At 44.8% G+C, this 24,031-nt stretch overlaps 1 protein-coding gene across 1 annotated transcript in view; it reads left to right on the top strand.

The window, feature by feature from the left end:
* Positions 1-24,031, top strand: part of LOC124716805 (trichohyalin-like) — a 118,384-nt gene that overhangs the window by 5,261 nt on the left and 89,092 nt on the right. The window contains exons 2-3 of the mRNA XM_047243354.1: positions 2,547-2,963; positions 11,585-11,671. Coding sequence (XP_047099310.1) covers positions 2,547-2,963; positions 11,585-11,671 — 504 coding nt within the window. The remainder of the gene's footprint in view (positions 1-2,546; positions 2,964-11,584; positions 11,672-24,031) is intronic.

The raw sequence follows: 24,031 nt of genomic DNA, 5'->3' as shown, positions 1-24,031 counted from the left end.
AGCCCGTTTCATGTTATAGCGCAACAGGGGCGAGAGTGTCACCGATATGATACGCGAGTTGGGGTGGCAGTCACTGAAACAGAGGCTGTTTTCTTTGCGGCGAGATCTATTTACGAAATTTCAATCACCAACTTTCACTTCCGAACGCGAAAATATTTTGTTGACATCCACCTATGTAAGGAGAAATGATAATCATAATAAAATAAGAGAAATCAGAGCTCGAACGGAAATATTTAGGTGTTCCTTTTTCCCAACGCGCCATTCGAGAGTGGAATGGTAGGGAAGTAGTATGAAAATGGTTCGATGAACCCTCGGCCAGGCACTTAAGTGTGAATTGAAGAGTAACCATGTAGTTGTAGATGTAGATGTAGAGCCGCATGGGATTGGCCGAGCGCTCTAAGGCGCTGCAGTCATGGACTGTGCGGCTAGTCCCGGCGGAGGTTCGAGTCCTCCCTCGGGCATGGGTGTGTATGTTTGTCCTTAGGATAATTTAGGTTACATAGTGTGTAAGCTTAAGGGCTGATGACCTTAGCAGTTAAGTCCCATAAGATTTCACACACATTTGAACATTTTTGTAGATGTAGACATGCTATCTCTGTTTCTAAACATTTTTTTGAATTACCTTATACAGGGTGTTACAAAAGGGTACAGCCAAACTTTCAGGAAACATTCCTCACACACAAAGAAAGAAAATATGTAATGTAGACATGTGTCCGGAAACGCTTACCTTCCATGTTAGAGCTCATTTTATTACTTCTCTTCAAATCACATTAAACATGGAATGGAAACACACAGCAACAGAGCGTACCAGCGTGACTTCAAACACTTTGTTACAGGAAATGTTCAAAATGTGCTCTGTTAGCGAGGATACATGCATGTACCCTACGTCGCATGGAATCCCTGATGCGCTGATGCAGCCCTGGAGAATGGCGTATTGTATCACAGCCGTCCACAATACGAGCACGAAGAGTCTCTACATTTGGTACCGGGATTGCGTAGACAAGAACTTTCAAATGCCCCCATAAATGAAAGTCAAGAGGGTTGAGGTCAAGAGAGCGTTGAGGCCATAGAATTGGTCCGCCTCTACCAATCCATCGGTCACCGAATCTGTTGTTGAGAAGCGTACGAACACTTCGACTGAAATGTGCAGGAGCTCCATCGTGCATGAACCACATGTTGTGTCGTACTTGTAAAGGCACATGTTCTAGCAGCACAGGTAGAGTATCCCGTATGAAATCATGATAACGTGCTCCATTGAGCGTAGGTGGAAGAACATGGGGCCCGATCAAGACATCACCAACAATGCCTGCCCAAACGTTCACAGAAAATCTGTGTTGATGACGTGATTGCACAATTGCGTGCGGATTCTCGTCAGCCCACACATGTTGATTGTGAAAATTTGCAATTTGATCACGTCGGAATGAAGCCTCATCCGTAAAAAGAACATTTGCACTGAAATGAGGATTGACACATTGTTGGATAAACCATTCGCAGAAGTGTACCCGTGGAGGCCAATCAGCTGCTGATAGTGCCTGTATACGCTGTACATGGTACGGAAACAACTGGTTCTCCTGTAGCACTCTCCATACAGTGACGTGGTCAATGTTACCTCGTACACCAGCAACTTCTCTGACGGTGACATTAGGGTTATCGTCAACTGCACGAAGAATTGCCTCGTCCATTGCAGGTGTCCTCGTCGTTCTAGGTCTTCCCCAGTCGCGAGTCATAGGCTGGAATGTTCCGTGCTCCCTAAGACGCCGATCAATTGCTTCGAACGTCTTCCTGTCGGGACACCTTCGTTCTGTAAATCTGTCTCGATACAAACGTACCGCGCCACGGCTATTGCCCCGTGCTAAACCATACATCAAATGGGCATCTGCCAACTCCGCGTCCGCAGCTCGTGGTCATGGGGTAGCGTTCTCGCTTCCCGCGCCCGGGTTCCCGAATTGGATTCCCGGCGAGGTCAGGGATTTTCTCTGCCTCGTGATGACTGGGTGTTGTGTGATGTCCTTAGGTTAGTTAGGTTTAAGTAGTTCTAGGGGACTGATAACCGTAGATGTTAAGTCCCATAGTGCTCAGAGTAATTTGATCATTTTGAACCAACTCCGCATTTGTAAACATTGCACTGACTGCAAAACCACGTTCGTGATGAACACTAACCTTTTGATGCTGCGTACTGATGTGCTTGATGCTAGTACTGTAGAGCAATGAACCGCATGTCAACACAAGCACCGAAGTCAACATTACCTTCCTTCAATTGGGCCACCTGGCGGTGAATCGAGGAAGTACAGTACATACTGACGAAACTAAAATGAGCTGTAACATGGAAATTAAGCGTTTCCGGACACATGTCCACATAACATATTTTCTTTATTTGTGTGTGAGGAATGTTTCCTGAAAGTTTGACCGTACCTTTTTGTAACGCCCTGTACAGAGATATGCTGTGACTCAGATTTGGTACTGCTGACGCCGCTTCTTGGTAGATCATCCTGCGTGTGAAATGGTTGCAGCTAGCCTTTTAATCTGAGTGACTGTGCCTGTTCCAGACTGTCCAGCTGAATGGCCACTCGGGTGACGACGTGACGGAGGGCCGGCCCCAGAGCAGGTACAGCAGCCGGAGCAGCAGTCCGGCCACCTCCCCCACCGAGAAGGAGCCTCCGAAGAAGGCCAAGGCCAAGAAGAGGGGCAAGGACAAGAAGGGGAAGAGAGATGCGTCCAGCGCGCAGGTGGAGTTCCAGCCGCCGTCGCCCCCCTCCGTCACGCTGGCGGCGGCTTCCAGGAAGAGCAGCAGCTCCAGCAGCTCGCCGCCGCTGTCGCCCATGGGCCCGCGCCAGCCCAGCGTGTCCGAGATGGTGGAGAAGTTTGAGAAGTCCGCGGGGGGTGACGCCGGCCAGGTCACGACACCGGCGGCCCAGGAGGTCCAGCTGGAGCAGAAGGTCTCGCTGGTGGAGCTCAAGGTGCAGGTGAGTGCGGTGGTGCAGTCCTCAGTCCAAAGTCTGCTTTGATGCTGCTCTTCACGCTAGTCTATATTCTTCATATGAGAACGAAATCTAAGGCACTGTTATACAAAACACTGAGGTGACAAAAGTCATGGAGCACCTCCTAATATCGTGTCGGACTTGTTTTTGCCCGGCATATTGCAGCAGCTCGATGTGGTATGGACTCAACAGCTCGCTGGAAGTTCCCCGTAGAAATACTTAGTCAGGCTGCATCTGTAGCTGTCCGTAATTGTGAATGTGTTGCCGGTGCAGGATTTTGTGTACGAACTGACCTCTCAATTAAAGCACTCCGTCGTCAGGCCACGAGTGCCCTATCGGGACCATCCGACCGCCGTGTCATCCTCAGAGGAGGATGCGGATAGGAGGGGCGTGGGGTCAGCACACCGCTCTCCCGCTCGTTATAATGGTTTTCTTTGACCAGAGCCGCTACTATTCGGTCGAGTAACTCCTCAACTGGCATCACGAGGCTGAGTGCACCCCGAAAAATGGCAACAGCGCATGGCGGCATGGATGGTCACCCATCCAAGTGCCGACCACGCCCGACAGCGCTTAACTTTGGTGATCTCACGGGAAACGGTGGATCCAAGGCGGCAAGGCCGTTGCCATGACCTCTCGATTAGGTCCTATAAATGTTCAATGGGATTCATGTCGAGCCATCTGAATGGCCAAATCATTCACTCGAATTGTCCAAAATGTTGTTAATGACGCATTATCATCCATTAGAATTCCTTCGTTGTTTGTGAGCATGAAGTCCATGATCGACTGCAAATGGTCTCTAAGTAGCCGAACATAACCATTTCCTGTCCTTGATGGGTTCAGTTGGACCAAAGCGCCCACTTCATTCCACGAAAACACAGCTCACACCGTTATGTAGCTACCACCACCTTGGACACTATCTTGTTAATAACATGGGTCCATGACTGCGTGGGATCCGCGCCGATTTCGATCTCTGCCAACAGCTCTTACCATTTGAAATCGGGACTCATCTGACCAGCCCACAGTTTCCCAGTCGGCTAAGGTCCAACTGATATGGTCACGAGCCCAGTAGAGGTGCTGCAGGCGATGTTGTGCTGTTACCAAAGGTACTCGCGTTGGTCGTCTACTGCCATAGCCCATTAACACCATATTTCGCCACACTGTTGCAACAGGTACGTTCGTCGTACGTCCCACATTGATTTTTGCGGTTACTTCACGCAGTGTTGCTTGTCTGTTAGCACTGATACATCTACGCAAACGCCACTGCTGTTAAATGAAGGACGTCGGCCACTGCATCGACAGTGGTGAGAGATAATGCCTGAATTTTGGTATTCTCAGCACACTTTTCACACTGTGCGTTTCGAAATACTGAATTCTCTAACGATTTCCGAAATGATATGTCCCATTCGTCTAGCTGAAACTACTATTCCGCGCTCAAAGCTTGTTAATTCTCGTCGTGCTGTCTCAATCACGTCGGAAACCTTTTAACATGAGTCATCTACATCTCCATCTACGTGATTAATCTGTTATTCACAATAAAGGGGAGTTCAATGAACCACCTTCAAGCTGTCTCTCTACCGTTCCACTACCGAGCGTGGTGGCGCATTGGTTATCACACTGGACTCGCATTCGGGAGGACGACGGTTCAATCCCGCGTCCGGCCATCCTGATTTAGGTTTTTCGTGATTTCCCTAAATCGCCCCGGGCAAATTCCAGGATGGTTCCTTTGAAAGGGCACGGCCGACTTCCTTCCCCGTCCTTCCATAATCCGATGAGACCGATGACCTCGCCGTTTGGTCTCTTCTCCCAAAACAACCCTCTACCGTTCCACTCTCGAACGGCGCGCGGGAAAAACGAGCACTTAAATTTTTCTGTGCGAGCCCTGATTTCTCTTATTTTATCGTGATGATCATTTCTCCGAATTAAGGTAGGTGCCAAAGAATGTTTTCGCTATCGGAGGAGAAAACTGGCGATACAGATTTCATGAGAAGATCCCGTTGCAACGAAAAACGCCTTTGTTTTAATGATAGCCACTCCAGTTCACGTATCATGTCTGTGGCACTATCTCCTCTACTTCGCGATAATACAAAACGAGCTGCCCTTCTTTGTACTTTTTCGATGTCATCCGTCAGTTCCATCTTATGCTGATCCCACACCGCACAGCAATACTCCATAATAGGGCGGACAAGCTTGGTGTCAGCAGTCTCTTTAGTAGACCTGTTGCACCTTCTAAGTGTTCTGCCAATGAATCGCAGTCTTTGATTGGCTCTACCCACAATGTATCTATGTTATCGTTCCAATTTAGGGTATTTGTAGTCCCTGAGTATTTAGTTGAATTTACAGCCTTAAAATTTGTGTGACTTATTCGTGTAATCGAATCTGAGTAGTTTACAGCTCTGTACTTTGATACGTTTTGTGCAGCATATGTATGTGTGCATCTCGGTATCCCAAGTTTTCCACATCGCTCTTGGTGAATACCGGGCTAGTCCCCACGTCCCGCCTCAGTTACACGACTCACAGACATTTGAAACACATCCGCACTTTTCCATGACTTCCACTAGACGCAGACAGATGGGGTACTCTAATTCCGTCCAGGGAGGGGGGGGGGGAGGGGGATGGGTACGGGGTGGCGGCAGGAAGGGCATCCGGCCACCCCTTCAAATTAACATGCCAAATCCGATTTAACCACGCCAACCCCGCGCACAATGCGGGACAAAGGCGCAAGCGATAGATCTCGGTATCCCAAGACATTCGTCACCTAAGCGTGTGCTAGTGTCCCGTGAGCGGATCAGGATGCGAGCTGTCGCTGTCTCCAGTTGGGAAGTGGCTCGTCCAACTTGTAAGGCTGGTGCCTGAGAAAACAAGCTGGAATATTTCCATATAAGGAAGCTCGGTGGGGAAATGACGAGGAACTCTGCATAATAACTGACACTAAACAACAAAGTAGTATTGGAAACTACTATCGAATCCTACGAGGCACCAACACATTGGCTAAGGTCTGCAATCCTGCATGTATCCTGTGCAGTCAAGAGCCACGAGAAAGAAAGTTCCGTCTCGGGGGCAGAGTAACGCAGGTCCAGCGTCTGAGGCAGACTGAGATCGGAGTCGGAATCTTCAGCAGCGCCGGCGGCGCCGCTTGTACAGTAGTCTCGCATGACGCGCCTCCGACGCGATCACGTGCTGACCTGACCTCGGCTCCTTCCTGAAGCTTCTATGTTCCCGGCCACGTAACCCACAATACCATTACCACAAAAGCGCAGTTCCACCTCCTTCCTGGCCTCCCTGCTCACGTTAGGGTACTCCTTAATGGCACATCTTGTGCAACATTACGAGGTGCGACAATAAAGTAATGACAATAAAGTAATGAGACTGATGTAAAAAAAATTGCTTACCGTTTTAGTGAAGTTCAGTGTTGTCTCCTTCAAAGTAGTTCCCTTCTGATTGCACACACTTTTTCCAGCGCTTCTGCCATTGATGGTAACATTTCTGGAACTCATCTTCTGTAATATCCTCCAATACCCTCGTCACAGCTTTTTGTACATCCTGTGTTGTTTGAAAATTGTGCCCCTTTACCGCCGTTTTGACTCTTGAAAATAGAGGAGAGTCACACGGAGCGATATCTGGTGAATAAGGTGGCTGTGGTAGTACTGAAATTTGTTTTGAGTTTAAAAATTGCTGTACTGACAGAGCAGTATGGGATGGCGCATTATCGTGAAACAGAATCCAATTATCAGCAATGTTGGCATAGAAACGAAGAATTCTTTTACGAAGTCTTTGTAAAATTTCTTTGTAGTAATATTGGTTAACTGTTTGTCCAGGAGCCACCCACTCTTTATGAACAATTCCCTTGGAATCAAAGAAGCACACAAGCATCCATTTCACTTTTGACTTTGACATGCGAGCTCTTTTTGGTCTGGGTGATCCCTTTGAGCTCTTGACATAACCTCCTCTCCTTAAGCCTTCTGGAGCTTACCGTAAGTTGTCGTCGCGTTTTAACCCAATTTAACGCAAAAAGGAATGGCATACCGTTGCGCAATATTTTGCCGTCCCATTTCCGTGACAAGAGGCACAAACACGTGTTAACTTATTACAGCACAACTCACGACTGAGCAATTGCATCGATGTGCCATTTGGACTTGAAGCAGCTTATAGAACCAAGGTCAAAGATATTGTGCTTACGCAAGCCTGCAGGGTTGCCACATCTTGCAAAGAAAATCAGTCTCATTACTTTATTGTCGCACCTCGTATAGCCTTCGCTATACATTCACAATACTTCACGCTGCTCATTCGCGACAGATATGCGACTGTATTGTGAAGCATTAGGGAGAATTCGATAATAATATCTACATTAATGGCTGGCTGGCTCTGAGCACTATGGGACTTAACTACTGTGGTCATCAGTCCCCTAGAACTTAGAACTACTCAAACCTAACTAATCTAAGGACATCACACACGTCCATGCCCGAGGCAGGATTCGAACCTGCGACCGTAGCGGTCACGCGGTTCCAGACTGTAGCGCCTATAACCGCACGGCCACTCCGGCCGGCTCTACATTCATATATACAGTGTTATTCCTATCTTTGTGATTTGAGAAGACGACTTCATTAAAACTACAACATGTACAGAAAATAGACACCTATGGGTGGATAGAGCATTTCTCAAAGTTTTTAACTCAGTTCATAGGTGGGGAATACTGGAACCGTTTGTGACGCATCAGATGTCAGTACGTATGTGTAGTTGATTAAATCCGCTAATACCAATTGTCCAGAAAGGGATAAAAGCAGCTTGTTTTGTATAACTATTCAATGGTTTGTCTATCTGCAGGAACGAGGCCGATGCCACAATATGGAGTGGATGAGTTGTCGACCTGTTGTGACACGGCTGCCCTCTAATGTGCCGTGGCATGTATTACGAATCGAAATTGGTTGAGATGTTCTATCCACTGATACCTGCCATTTTTCTGTCTGTCTTATTCTTTTTGTTGCAGTCGTCTTCTGAAACCACGGAAGTACCCGGTTGGTTATTATTTAACTGATGGTGTTCCAACTGTTGCAGTGTGGGCTGCATACATCGCAGGATGCTGAAAGATCCTGGGTATATTCTTGAATCGGTGCGCTCATGGAGTATGCTGAAAAAATAATAATAGTTGCACTTTGTGCCACAAGTTGAAAATATGGATATGTAGGCAGTCAGAATATAAAATGTTTCCCATTTTGACATCAGCACGTTTATTGTCACTTGGCTATGCATGTTCATTTATTTTGTGAAGTGACTGTTGATGTAAAGGGTTAAGGAGGTTGAAGTGTGAAACGCAGTGGCTATTGAGAACAAAGACTTTGCGCTGATGGTAAAGTTGCTTTATCAATACGGGAGCTATAGGAGCGCTGTATTGGAGGAATATCGTTGACAGAAACAACTGCGAATAAGCCCCATGTCCTAAAATGGGCTGAATAACATGATAACAAAAATTTGAAGAAAAGGTAAATTATGTGGTGCAACAGGGACAGGGAGGTGGCCCATTCCCATGGCAGTTGTTGACGTTGGTGCAGTTAGCCGACCGTGCAGCACATGACTCAAATTTTGCGACCAATGCTCGAGCTGTGTCAAGGGAATTGTCTCCCCCCTGGTCAACAGTTCAAAAGATTTTGCGGCGCATTTTGCACTGGTATCCCTACAAGGTTCGGAATGTGGACCAGATGAAGCTCGAAGATAGGCTGCAACGCCGTGATTTTGCGCTTCATTTTTTGGCACACGTGGAAATGGATGACTTGTGGCCACGGAATATTCTTTGAATGGACAAGCTACATTTTACTCAGCACGCCTCTGTGAATGCACAGAACGGTTGCATGTGGCGGTCTACTCGTCCACGTGTTGTGCAAAAACATCCACTGCACTCCGCTTATGTGACTGTGTGGTGTGGTTTCACAAGCTCCTTCATTCTCGGTCCGTTGTTCTTTGAGGAGATGACACCTTGCAGGCCTGTTTTGTGTATAGTGATATTTGCATATTGTAAGGACCTCCATTGGCATCATGTCATTCGAGCTCTGCAAGAGCACAACTGCGTCCACACCATTATTTTGATCCAAAATGAGGTGACACCATGTGTCACTTGTCAGGTGAAAGATGTGCTTCGAGAAAACTTCGGTAACGACTGCATCATCTCAGGGCAGTTTCAAGATGTGTGGCCTTCCTGATCCCCTAACCATGTGACTTCAGGCTGTGTGCATATCTGAAAGATCGTGACTACCAGGAATGTATCCGGACTCTTCCTGATCTGAATGACAGTGCACAATGACATAGCATTCTGATTGCACTGGTTGTTCCTCGAGCAACTGTCAATCCTGCCGTATTACAGATGCAGTACGTTGCTGAGTCGGGAAACCATTTTGAACACATGTTGTAACTTGCAACAGTACCATAATAAAAGTACCTTAACCGCCATTATCATGTGTCCCATCGTTCCTCCCCTTTTTCTGGTCTCACACCACTTTCTGACTGCTTACAGCGGCATTTTTTCGCCTGGTGACAGAAAGTGAAACTACTATTTTTTCAGCGTACTCCAGAGCACACCGATTGATAAACTTGCATACGATGTTTCGGCGTCCTGCGACTTATACAGCCCACACTACACCACTCGGAAAAGTGTCATTTTAATTCCAACCACCAAGCATTTACGAATAAACGTGCATGACACTAGGAACAATAAGAGCCTCCGCTATTCACAACTTACCTCTTCCCTTGTAAAGAATGTCTCACAAATGTCCTATCAAAAAATTATTGATCAGCATGCTTGTGAATCAAGGGTGCTGGCAGATAATGAAAGTTTTAAAACGGAGTTGACATCATTTATTCTTCATGACTCCTTATGCTGTGTAGATTTGTTTCTAAATAGATACCATATCTAGCTGGCTGGGTAAATTTATCAAATTTTGCACTACGAGTAACAAAACACTAATACAAAAAATGGCATTACGTAAGTAACAAGCATGTTGCCATGTTGTTGTTCTTGTCGTCTTCAGTCCAGAGACTGGTTTGATGCAGCTCTCCATGCTACTCTATTCTGCAAAAGCGTCTTCATCTCCCAGTATCTACTGCAACCTACATCCTTCTGAATCTGTTTATTGCATTCATCTCTTGATCTCCCTCTACGATTTTTACCCTCCACGCTGCCCTCCAATACAAAATTGGTGATCCCTTGATGTCTCAGAACGTGTCCTACCAACCAATCCCTTCTTCTAGTCAAGTTGTGCCACAAATTTCTCTTCTCCACAATCTTGTTCAGTACCTCTTCATTGGCTATGTGATCTACCCATCTAATCTTCAGCATTCTTCTGTAGCACCACATTTGGAAAGCTTCCATTCTCTTCTTGTGTAAACTATTTACCGTCCATGTTTCACTTTCATACAGGGCTACACTCCATACAAATGCTTTCAGAAAAGATTTTCTGACACTTAAATCTATACTCCGGGTTATCAAACTTCCCTTCTTCAGAAACGCTTTCCCTGTCATTGCCAGTCTACATCTTATATCCTCTCTACTTCGACCATCATTAGTTATTTTGCTCCCCAAATAGCAAAACTCATCTTTTACTTTAAGTGTCTCATTTCCTAATCTAATTCCCTCAGCATCACCCGATTTAATTCGACTACATTCCATTATCCTCGTTTTGCTTTTGTTGATGATCATCTTAAATCCTCCTTTCAAGACACTGTGCATTCTGTTCAATTGCTCTTCCAGGTTCTTTGCTGTCTCTGACAGAATTACAATGTCGTCTGCAAACCTCAAAGTTTTTATTTTTTCTCCATGGATTTTAGTTTCTACTCCGAATTTTTCTTTTGTTTCCTTTACAGCTTGCGCAGTATATAGATTGAATAACGTCGGGAATAGGCTACAACACTATCTCACTCCCTTCTCAACCACTGCTTCCCTTTCATGTCCCGCGACTCTTATAACTGCATTCTGGTTTCTGTACAAATTGTAAATAGCCTTTCGCTCACTGTATTTTACACCTGCCAGCTTTAGAATATGAAAGAGAGTATTCCAGTCAACACTGTCATAAGCTTTCTCTAAGTCTACAAATGCTAGAAACGTAGGTTTGCCTTTCCTTAACCTATCTTCTAAGATATGGCATAGGGTCAGTATTGCCTCGCGTGTTCCAACATTTCGACGGAATCCAAACTGATCTTCCCCGAGGTCGGCTTCTACCAGTCTTTCCATTCGTCTGTAAAGAATTCATGTTAGTATTTTGCAGCCGTGGCTTATTAAACTGATAGTTCGGTAATTTTCACACCTGCCAACACTTGATTTCTTTGGGATTGGAATTATTATATTCTTCTTGAAGTCTGAGGGTATTTCGCCTGTCATACATCTTGCTCACCACATGGTACAGTTTTGTCGTGGCTGGTTCTCCCGAGTCTGTCAGCAGCTCTAGTGGAATGCTGTCTACCCCCGCTGCCCTTTTTTGCCATGTATCCACAGAGGTAACGTATCTTGCCTATAAGCCTCGTGACACGTTCTACGTCATTGAAAGGAGTCACAAATATGGCCCACGGAACTTACAGGAAAGTCAACTAAGCTGATACCGTGTGTTCCTGTCACTCTGTTACAGGAGAGCATGGTGGTGCAGCAGATGAGAGAACGCCAGCAGCGGGAGAGGATGGAGGAGTTCGCGCGCTCCACCAGGGCCGAGAGTCTGGTAAGGCCGCATCGCTTCATTCTCACTTGAAATGATAATTAAATCAGGACCCTAAGCTGTCGGCAGGCGTTGGTATACATCAACGGGGACAGTTGAAAATGTGTGCCCCCACCGGGACTCGAACCTGGGATCTCCTGCTTACATGGCACACGCTCCATTTATCTGAGCCACCGAGGACACAGAACATATTGCGACTGCAGGGATTTATCGCTTGCACGCTCCCCGTGAAACCCACATTCCCAACTTAATGTCCACAAACTACATTCGTAGTGCCCCTGCCCACTACACTCTTTACTCACTGCAAACAATCTTACCGCGTCCCGTAAGGGTTCGGGCAATACGTGTGCATCCAGCACAGAAGAAGAAAGTCAATGGCCGGTTAGCCTTAACTATATTAAGATGGTATCTGTTCTTTCGGACATGTCCGAAAGAATAGATACCATCTTCATATCATTCTCACTTTGTTTCTGCCTCCCTTTTATTACCGCCTTTAAAACTGCAGCAGTGAGTTGGTGAACAAACTGGAAAGAAAATCAGAGTGACATGAGCACTTTCACAGTGTACCGTCTGAGGATGTACGAAAGACAGTTTGTTCTCTTTACACGAGATATCTCGAAAATACTAGAGGCACACTGGGATGCTCTCACTGCCACTCTGTGATTCGCAGCTCGAATGCTCACGATTGCACAACACGCACTTATATCACTTAAGACATGTTGTAGCTACTGCGTCCTTCCCACCTCAGCACGACTAGTTTTACTATGGGGCTCAGGCATATTCCTGAAGGGCCGAGAGTTGCGGTTTAAGCCCACGCTCGGCTATAGAAGCGGCGTTACTTCCAGACAACTGCATTGAACGATCCACAAATATGAGTCGTTATGTTATTACCCCCCCCCCCCCCCCCCCATGAACCATGGACCTTGCCGTTGGTGGGGAGGCTTGCGTGCCTCAGCGATACAGATGGCCGTACCGTAGGTGCAACCACAACGGAGGGGTATCTGTTGAGAGGCCAGACAAACATGTGGTTCCTGAAGAGGGGCAGCAGCCTTTTCAGTAGTTGCAGGGGCAACAGCCTGGATGATTGACTGATTTGGCCTTGTAACATTAACCAAAACGGCCTTGCTGTGCTGGTACTGCGAACGGCTGAAAGTAAGGGGGAACTACAGCCGGAATTTTTCCCGAGGACATGCAGATTTACTGTATAATTAAATGATGATGGCGTCCTCTTGGGTAAAATATTCCGGAGGTAAAATAGTCCCCCATTCGGATCTCCGGGCGGGGGCTACTCAAGAGGACGTTGTTATCAGGAGAAAGAAAACTGGCATTCTACGGATCGGAGCGTGAAATGTCAGATCCCTTAATCGAGCAGGCAGGTTAGAAAATCTGAAAAGGGAAATGGATAGTTTAAAGTTAGATATAGTCGGAATTAGTGATGTTCGGTGGCAGGAGGAACAAGACTTCTGGACAGGTGAATACAGGGTTATAAATACAAAATGAAATAGGGGTAATGCAGGAGTAGGTTTAATAATGAATAAAAAAATAGGAGTGCGGGTTAGCTACTACAAACACCACAGTGAACGCATTATTGTGGCCAAGATAGACACAAAGCCCATGCCTACTACAGTAGTACAAGTTTATATGCCAACTAGCTCTGCAGATGATGAAGAAATTGATGAAATGTATGACGAGATAAAAGAAATTATTCAGGTAGTGAAGGGAGACGAACATTTAATAGTCATTGGTGACTGGAATTCGTCAGTAGGAAAAGGGAGAGAAAGAAACATAGTAGGTGAATATGGATTGGGGGGAAGAAATGAAAAAGGAAGCCGCCTTGTAGAATTTTGCACAGAGCGTAACTTAATCATAGCTAACACTTGGTTCAAGAATCATGAAAGAAGGTTGTATACCTGGAAGAACCCTGGAGATACTAAAAGGTATCAGATAGATTACATAATGGTAAGACAGAGATTTAGGAACCAGGTTTTAAATTGTAAGACATTTCCAGGGGCAGATGTGGATTCTGACCACAATCTATTGGTTATGAACTGCAGATTGAAACTGAAGAAACTGCAAAAAGGCGGGAATTTAAGGAGATGGGACCTGGATAAACTGAAAGAATCAGAGGTTGTAGAGAGTTTGAGGGAGAGCATAAGGGAACAATTGACAGGAATGGGGGAAAGAAATACAGTAGAAGAAGAATGGGTAGCTCTGAGGGATGAAGTAGTGAAGGCAGCAGAGGATCAAGTAGGTAAAAAGACGAGGGCTAATAGAAATCCTTGGGTAACAGAAGAAATATTGAATTTAATTGATGAAAGGAGAACATATAAAAATGCAGTAAATGAAGCAGGCAAAAAGGAATACAAACGTCTCAAAAATGAGATCGACAGTGCAAAATGGCTAAGCAGGGATGGCTAGAGGACAAATGTAAGGATGTAGAGGCTTGTCTCACTAGGGGTAAGATAGATACTGCCTACAGGAAAATTAAGGAGACCTTTGGAGAGAAGAGAACCACTTGTATGAATAACAAGAGATCAGATGGCAACCCAGTTCTAAGCAAAGAAGGGAAGGCAGAAAGGTGGAAGGAGTATATAGAGGGTTTATACAAGGGCGATGTACTTGAGGACAATATTATGGAAATGGAAGAGGATGTAGATGAAGATGAAATGGGTGATAACATACTGCGTGAAGAGTTTGACAGAGCACTGAAAGACCTGAGTCGAAACAAGGCCCCGGCAGTAGACAACATTCCATTAGAACTACTGATGGCCTTGGGAGAGCCAGTCATGACAAAACTCTACCATCTGGTGAGCAAAATGTATGAGACAGGCGAAATACCCACAGACTTCAAGAAGAATATAATAATTCCAATCCCAAAGAAAGCAGGTGTTGAAAGATGTGAAAATTACCGAACTATCAGTTTAATAAGTCACAGTTTTTAAATACTAACGCGAATTCTTTACAGACGAATGGAAAAACTGGTTGAAGTGGACCTCGGTGAAGATTCCGTAGAAATGTTGGAACACGCGAGGCAATACTGACCCTACGCCATATCTTAGAAGATAGGTTAAGGAAAGGCAAACCTACGTTTCTAGCATTTGTAGACTTAGAGAAAGCTTTTGACAACGTTAAGTGGAATACTCTCTTTGAAATTCTGAAGGTGGCAGGGGTAAAATACAGGGAGCGAAAGGCTATTTACAATTTGTACAGAAACCAGATGGCAGTTGTAAGAGTCGAGGGACATGAAAGGGAAGCAGTGGTTGGGAAAGGAGTGAGACAGGGTTGTAGCCTCTCCCCGATGTTATTCAATCTGTATATTGAGCAAGCAGTAAAGGAAACAAAAGAAAAATTCGGAGTACGTATTAAAATCCATGGAGAAGAAATAAAAACTTTGAGATTCGCCGATGACATTGTAATTCTGTCAGAGACAGCAAAGGACTTGGAAGAGCAGTTGAACGGAATGGACAGTGTCTTGAAAGGAGGATATAAGATGAACATCAACAAAAGCAAAACAAGGATAATGGAATGTAGTCAAATTAAATCGGGTGATGCTGAGGGGATTAGACTAGAAAATGAGACACTTAAAGTAGTAAAGGAGTTTTGCTATTTGGGGAGCAAAATAACTGATGATGGTCGAAGTAGAGAGGATATAAAATGTATGCTGACAATGGCAAGGAAAGCGTTTCTGAAGAAGAGAAATTTGTTAACATCCAGTATTGATTTAAGTGTCAGGAAGTCATTTCTGAAAGTATTCGTATGGAGTGTAGCCATGTATGGAAGTGAAACATGGACGATAAATAGTTTGGACAAGAAGAGAATAGAAGCTTTCGAAATGTGGTGCTACAGAAGAATGCTGAAGATTAGATGGGTAGATCACATAACTAATGAGGAAGTATTGAATAGGATTGGGGAGAAGAGAAGTTTGTGGCACAACTTGACCAGAAGAAGGGGTCGGTTGGTAGGACATGTTCTGAGGCATCAAGGGATCACCAATTTAGTATTGGAGGGCAGTGTGGAGGGTAAAAATCGTAGAGGGAGACCAAGAGATGAATACACTAAGCAGATTCAGAAGAATGTAGGTTGCAGTAGGTACTGGGAGATGAAAAAGCTTGCACATGATAGAGTAGCATGGAGAGCTGCATCAAACCAGTCTCGGGACTGAAGACCACAACAACAACAACATTGACGATGTAAACATTATGACACGGTCTACGGTTACGGAGAATCAAGTCAAGTGGGAATGAAATGGATCTTTCCTAGCCGTTTGATGGCCCTTGTGTTTTCTTTGGAGGAGTGTTGAATTTTAGTAGTATAATGGCAGCTGGTTGACCGTTGCTATTACTCGTGGTAGTAGTAGTGAAATTGGTCACCTTGAAAGTTTCAGCGACCACCTTGTGATTAGTTATCGTACTTTAGGAGGAAATATAAAAATGCAGTAAATGGAGCAGGCAAAAAGGAATAAAAACGTCTCAAAAACGAGATCGACCGGAAGGTTCGAGTCCTCCCTCGGGCATGGGTGTGTGTGTTTGTCCTTAGGGTAATTTAGGTTTAGTAGTGTGTAAGCTTAGGGACTGATGACCTTAGCAGTTAAGTCCCATAAGATTTCACACACAATTGAACATTTTTTTTTGGAAGTGCAAATTGGCTAAGCAGGGATGGCTAGAGGACAAATGTACGGATGTAGAGGCTTATCTCACTAGGGATAAGACAGATACTGCGACAGGAAAATTAAAGAGACCTTTGGAGAAAAGAGAACCACTTGTATGAATATCAAGAGCTCAGATGGAAAACCAGTTCTCAGCAAAGAAGGAAAAGCAGAAAGGTGAAAGGAGTATATAAAGGGTTTATACAAGGGCGATATAGCTGAGGGCAGTATTATGGCCGGTATCTGCGGCCGAGCGGTTCTAGGCTTTTTATTCTGGAACCGCGCGACCGCTACGGTCGCAGGTTCGAATCCTTCCTCGGGCATGGATGTGTGTGATGTCCTTAGGTTGGTTAGGTTTAAGTAGTTCTCAGTTCTAGGGGACTGATGACCTCAGATGTTAAGTCCCATAGTGCTCAGAGCCATTTGAACCATTTGAATTGCATGTGTCGGAGGATGTTGTCCGACGGATTCAAGAAAAATCTGTGCATAGTCCCTGTAAGTCTACCAACAGCGCTGGTCGAGAACTTGGAATACCCCAACCAACTGTATGGAAAGTTCTGAGACTGCATTTGCTGTACAAGCCCTACCGATTACTACTTGTGCAGGCCCATAAGCCTACAGACAAATAGAAGCGTCTCGGATATTGTGGTTATGTGCTAGCAAAGATGGAGGATGACGCATTTCTACAGCGTGTAATTTTTAGCGATGAAGCGACATTCCACCTTAGTGGAAAAGTCAACAGACATATTTTTCGCATATTGGGTTGGAAAATCCACATTCACCATTGCAACAGGAAAGAGTCTGACCGAAGATCAAAAGTGTTCTGTGCTATATCTTGTACAAAGGTTTACGGACGGTTTTTCTTTACAGAAATAACTGTAATGGGAATCACGTACCTGGACATGTCGGAACAATGGCTGTTCCCTCAAGTCATGGAAGAGTCCCAGGACTTCATTTTCCCACAGGCTGGAGCTCCGTACCCATTGGCACCATGATATACAAGGCGTTTTGAATTACTCCCTTCCTCAGCGCTGGATCTGTCGCAGTGGACTTGAAGACCTGGCTCTGCACTTCTGGCCACAGAGGTCTCTTGATCTCACACCTGCGACTATTTCTTATAGGGTTATGTGCGGGAAGCTATTTACGTCCCACCTCTACCAACCACTCTGAACGATCTACAGAACCGTATCACTGCTGTTACTGAGTACCAACAGCAGATACGCTTTCGCTTGTGTGGGACGAATTTGGCTATCGCGTCGATGTCTGCCGTGCAGCCAACAGTGGTCACATAGAACGTTCATAACATTTATCACATTTCTAATTATTAAATAATTATTGAAAACTAATTAATTACGAATTACTAAATTTATTAAATTGATATCAAATATTATGAAAAAAACTTTGAAACTTCCTCTTTTCATTGGTACAAAGCTTGTTCATTTTGGTTTTGCACTTTAATAAATACGAAGTTTTGAAAATGGGTCCATCATTTAGAATAACCGTGTATTATAAGCGGCAGTCGAATGAAAGCGAGACAGACGAAAAAAGAGTAAGTAAATTGTTTAATGTTTCAAAAGTAGTCGCTGTAACTGTTACTTCATTTATCCTACTGTGAGACAAATGGAAAAATGTTACAGAACCGAGATCGTACCCAGGGGTGCACCTCCTCGTCCGAAGCAAAGCGACGGCCACGAATGTCTTGCTTCGGGGCTCAAAAACAAAAACAAAACAAAAAACAAAACAAAATCGCATGGGGAAAGAGCGAGAATCTGTGGGGGATGTATAAGGGCTTCCCAGCGAAGCTTCTGCAGAATAGTCGATACATGCTAGCAAACGTCTGGGTTGTTTCGAGTACAGTACAGAGCTTTTGCTGGAAACCCTTACACTTCCTCCATAGAGTCCCAGACTCATGCCACGTGGTCTAGGACGCCTTGCCACGGTTTGCGCGGCTCCCCCCGTCAGAGGTTCGAGTCCTCCCTCGGGCATGGGTGTCTGTGTTGTCCATAGCGCAAGTTAGTTTAAGTTAGATTACGTAGAGTGTAAGCTTACGGACCGGCGACATCACCAGTTTGCTCCCATAGGAACTTACCAAAAATTTCGAAAATTTCCGAATCTCTCGGCATGCGATATCCATATTTTTGGAGCCCCGAAGAAAGATTTTCGTGACCGTCGATATGCTTCAGACGAAAAGGTGCACGCCCGGTACGATCTTTGTTTCTTTAGGCAACCGCAAATATTTTTCCATGAAGGCACTGACCGTCTTGTCTCACAGAGAACTAAATATATTAACAGTTATGAAGATTACTTTTGAAATAATAAAAAGTATATTTACTTTTTTTCACGTGTCTCGTTTTCATTTGATGCTACTTATGGTATACTGGGTAAGGAGAATCCCAGTTTATGAGATAATTTACCTTAGAAAAATCCAAGCATAGATTTGGAATCTGTGATGAAAATGCTATCGTGTGATGTATATATGAAACTGATTTTGTTTGGTTTGTATTTTGAAATTTTTGTGCTAATTTTCGTTTCTGTGTGTTTGTAACCCTTCTATGCCCGTGATATGCAGGTTCAATCAGTGTTTTGTAAACATGATAAGCATAGAAGACTTAATCGGCAATCTGGGAAGATCTTCGAATACTAGTTTGCTCCACTGAATCATACAACAAATTCGCCTTCAGTGTAACTGGAAATTTTATATATGGTTATTTGTTTCATGAGACAGCTTCTAATTGTAACGTATAGTTTGTTTGGTACCATAAGAATGACGTCACAAGCCGCCATTTAAACGTGGTCGCCTCACTTTTAGGTGGGCAGCTGTGAGTAGTTCTGGACAGTCTTCAATTAATTAGGCGAGTTACTAGCAGACTGACGAGACCATTAGTTTCGGACGATTCTGTTGTACTAGACAGGTTTATGGTAGCAATGAGATGTAACCATACTGAAGCGGAGCAGTTTTTAGTTTCTTGCCCGACGATAAGAAGCAAAGATGAGGCAAAGTTTTGTTTTTTATTTATAAATTTCTGTGAATCATGGACCTTACCGAGGTGTGTTGGCTTGCGTTCCTGAACGATACAGATAGCTGTATCAATGGAGGGGTATCTGTGAAGGGGCCAGATACAATATGTGCTTCGTGAACAGACGCAGCCGTGTTTTCAGTAAGTGCAGTGAAAACAGTCTTGAGGATTGACTGATATGCCTTTCTAACATTACTCGACGTGGCCTTGCTATACTGCAACTACGAATAGCTGAAAGCTAGGACAAACTGCAGCCGTTCTTTTTCTCGAAGATGTGCAAGTCTACTGCATGGTTTAACCATGATGTCATCGTGTTCGCAAAGATTTTCAGGCGTAAAATAGCCACCCATTCGAAACTCCGAACGGGGTCTACTCAGGAGGATATCGTAATCAGGAAAAACAAGACTGACAATCTGCAAGTTTCAGCAAGAATGTTAGATCCCTTATTCGCGAAAATATGTTAGAGAATTTAAGAATGTAAATGGATAGGTTAACGTGAAATATAGTGGAATTACTGAAATAGGGTGGCAAGTAGAAAAGCAAAAAATTGTTCGAATGGCTATGGGCACTATGGGACATGACATCTGAGGTCATCAGTCCCCTAGAACTTAGAACTACTTAAACCTAACTAACCTAAGGACATCACACACATTCATGCCCGAGGCAGGATTCGAACCCGCGACCGTAGCAGTCTCGCGGTTCCGAACTGAAGCGCCTAGAACCGCACGGCCAGCACGGCCGGCAGTAGAAAATCAGTTCCGGTCAGGTGAATAAAGGATTATGCATACGAAATCAAATAGAGGTAATGGAGGGGTACCCCTAATAATGAATAACAGTATGGGAATGTGGGTAACTCTTTTCGATCAGCATAGTGAGCGCTTTATCGCAGGAAAGACAGACACAAAAGCAACACTCACCACAGAAATACAAGTTTACATGCCAACTAACACCGCAGATGATGAAGAGATACGAAGACTTTATGTTGCGATACAGGAAATTTTTCAGACACTTATAGGAGACGAAAACTGAAATGTGGAACTGGAACTGGATACTAGGAAAAGGAAGAGAAGGAAAAATAGAAGGAGAATATGGACTGGGGGGAAAGGATTAAAAGATGAAGCTATCTGGCAGAATTTTGCACAGACCACAATTTAATGATCGCTAACACTTGGTTTAAAGATCATGTAACAATGTTGTAAGCTTGCATGAGACCGGACTCGCTATCTAATTGTAGACATGAAGTCGCTATATAACTGCAAACATGGAGCCGCTATATAATTGTAAGACAGAGATTTCGAAAACATGTATTAACATGTAAGACATTTCCAATGGCAGATGAGGACTCAGACCATAATTTATTAGCTATTAACTGTAAATTAAATTTATAAAGAGGTATTAAATTAAGGTGATGAGCCCTAGATAATCTAAACATTCCAGAGATTGTTCCGATTTGCAGAGGGATCATTAGGCAACGATTGAATGAAACACGGAAAAGAATGCAGTAGAACATGAAGAAATTGTGAAGGCAGCAGAGGATCAAATAGGTAAAAAGACGACGCCTATCAGTAATCCTTGGATAACAGAAGAGTTGTGAATCTAACTGAAGAAAACAGAAAACAGAAAAAAGAAAGCAGGAGAAAAAGAATACAAGACGTCTACAAAATGAGGTTGACAGAAAGTGCAAAATGGGTAAGCAGGAATGGCTTCCTCTCCTTCAGGGTTATTGTGCGGTTCGGCCCCTGAATGTAGTTGAATGCTGAGGGAATTAGATTAGGCGACGAGACACCAACTGTAATGTATGAGTTTTGATATTTGAGTAGCAAAATTACTGACAATTGCCAAGCAAAGAGGATATAAAATATACACTTCCAATGGGAGGAAAAGCGTTTCTGAAGAAGAGGAATATTTTAACATCGAAAACAGATTCAAGTCTTTCCTGGACGTATTTGTTTGGAGTGTAGCTTTGTATGAAACTGAGATGTGGACGATATACAGTTCAGACAAGAAGAGAACACAAGCTCTAGCTACGTGGTGCTACAGACGAATACTGAAGAGTGGATGGGTAGATTGTGTAATTAATGAGGAGGAACTGAATATATATCCACACCTTCATCATACTCCGCAAGCCACCTAATGATGTGTGGCGGAGGGTACTTTTGGTACAACTATCTGAACCCTCCAACCCTGTTCCACTCGCGAATAGTGCGTGGGAATAATGATTGTCGGTAAGCATCTGTATTGGCTTTAATTTCTCGAATTTTCTCCTCGTGGTCAGTACGCGAGATGTATGTGGGGGGAAGTATTATGTTGTTTGACTCCTCCTAAAAAGTGTTGTCCCGAAATTTCAATAGTAAATCTCCCCGCCTCTCTTGTAACGTCTGCCAGTGGAGTTTGTTTGGCATCTTCGTAACGCTCTCTCGCCAGCTAAACCATCCCGTGACGAAAAGCGCCGCTCTTCGTTGGATCTTCTCTATCTCCTCTATCAGTCGTACCTGATAGGGGTCCCAGATAGCTGAACAATACTGAAGAATCGGGCGAACAAGCGCCTCGTAAGGCACTTCTTTCGTGGATGAGCTACATTTCCTTAAGATTATTCCGATGAATCTGAGTCTTGTGTCTGCTTTTCCCACTATCTGTTTTATACGGTCATTCCACTTAAGGTCGTACTCGATAGTTACGCCTGGATATTTTACGGCAGACGCTGTCTCCAGCTGTTTCTCATAAATAGTGTAGTGTACTTTGTACAAAGCAAAGTACCGTGGAGAGCTGCATCAAACCAGTTTCGGACTGAAGACAACAAAGCATACATACACTACTGGCCATTAAAATTGCTACACCAACAAGAAATGTAGATGATAAACGGGTATTCATTCGACAAATATACTAGACCTAACATGTGCTTACATTTTCACGCAATTTGGGTGCATAGATCCTGAGAAATCAGTACCCAGAACAACCACCTCTGGCCGTAATAACGGCCTTGACACGCCTGGGCATTGAGTCAGAGCTTGGATGGCGTGTACGGGTACAGCTGCCCATGCAGCTTCAACACGATACCACAGTTCTGCAAGAGTACTGACTGGCGTATCGTGACGAGCCAGTTGCTCGGCCACCATTGACCAGACGTTTTCAATTGGTGAGAGATCTCGAGAATGTGCTGGCCAGGGCAGCAGTCGAACATTTCCTGTATCCAGAAAGGTCCGCACGGGACCTGCAACATGCGGTCGTGCATTATCCTCCTGAAATGTAGGGTTTCGCAGGGATCGAATGAAGGGTAGAGCCACGGATCGTAACTCATCTGAAATGTAACGTCCACTGTTTAAAGTGCCATCAATGCGAACAAGAGGTGACCGAGACGTGTAACCAATGGCACCCCACACCATCACGCCGGATGATACGCCAGTATGGCATTGACGAATACGCACTTCCATTGTGCGTTCACCACGATGTCGCCAAACACGGATGCGACCATCATGATGCTGTAAACAGAACCTGGATTCATCTGAAAAACTGACGTTTTGGCATTCGTGCACCCAAGTTCGTCGCTGAGTACACCATCGCAGGCACTCCTGCCTGTGATGCAGCGTCAAGGGTAACCGCAGCCATGGTCTCCGAGCTGATAGTCCATGCTGCTGCAAACGTCGTCGAACTGTTCGTGCAGATGATTGTTGTCTTGCAAACGTCCCCATCTGTTGACTCAGGGATCGAGACGTGGCTAACGATCCGTTACAACCATGAGAATAAGGTGCCTGTCATCTCGACTGCTAGTGATACGAAGCCGTTGGGATCCAGTACGGCGTTCCGTATTACCCTCCTGAACCCACCGATTGGATCTCGACCAACGCGAGCAGCAATGTCGCGATACGATAAACCGCAATCGCGATAGGCTACAATCCGACATTTATCAAAGTCGTAAACGTGATGGTACGCATTTCTCCTCCTTGCACGAGGCATCACAACAACGTTTCACCAGGCAATGCCGGTCAACTGCTGTTTGTGTATGAGAAGTCGGTTGGAAACTTTCCTCATGTCAACACGTTGTAGGTGTCACCACCGGTGCCATCCTTGTGTGAGTGCTATGAAGAGCTAATCATTTGCACATCACAGCATCTTCTTCCCGTCGGTTAAATCTCGCGTCTGTAGCACGTCATCTTCGTGGTGTAGCAATTTTAATGGCCAGTAGTGTAAATTTAAAATCAACTAACCATGAATTGAAGCCAAGGACTCGCAGCCTTGGTCAAAAGAATAACGACAAGATAAGTGTTGACTTTCGAATGTGAGTTGTAGATTTGATAATCGGCTCCGGCCCGCCTTTTGTAAACGAAACACCGAAGTGTGGGTGGATCGTACGGTTTCTGATGTTTTTATTATTTCAGAAGATTCGTTTGATTTTGATTTTTCTGCTGTGACACCCTTTCTGTTGATACACTCCTGGAAATGGAAAAAAGAACACATTGACACCGGTGTGTCAGACCCATCATACTTGCTCCGGACACTGCGAGAGGGCTGTACAAGCAATGATCACACGCACGGCACAGCGGACACACCAGGAACCGCGGTGTTGGCCGTCGAATGGCGCTAGCTGCGCAGCATTTGTGCACCGCCGCCGTCAGTGTCAGCCAGTTTGCCGTGGCATACGGAGCTCCATCGCAGTCTTTAACACTGGTAGCATGCCGCGACAGCGTGGACGTGAACCGTATG

Source organism: Schistocerca piceifrons, chromosome 9 (assembly GCF_021461385.2).
Source record: "Schistocerca piceifrons isolate TAMUIC-IGC-003096 chromosome 9, iqSchPice1.1, whole genome shotgun sequence".
NCBI lineage: Eukaryota > Metazoa > Arthropoda > Insecta > Orthoptera > Acrididae > Schistocerca > Schistocerca piceifrons.
The sequence above is the reverse complement of the archived record's forward strand: the minus strand, read 5'-3'. Positions and strand labels throughout refer to the sequence as shown.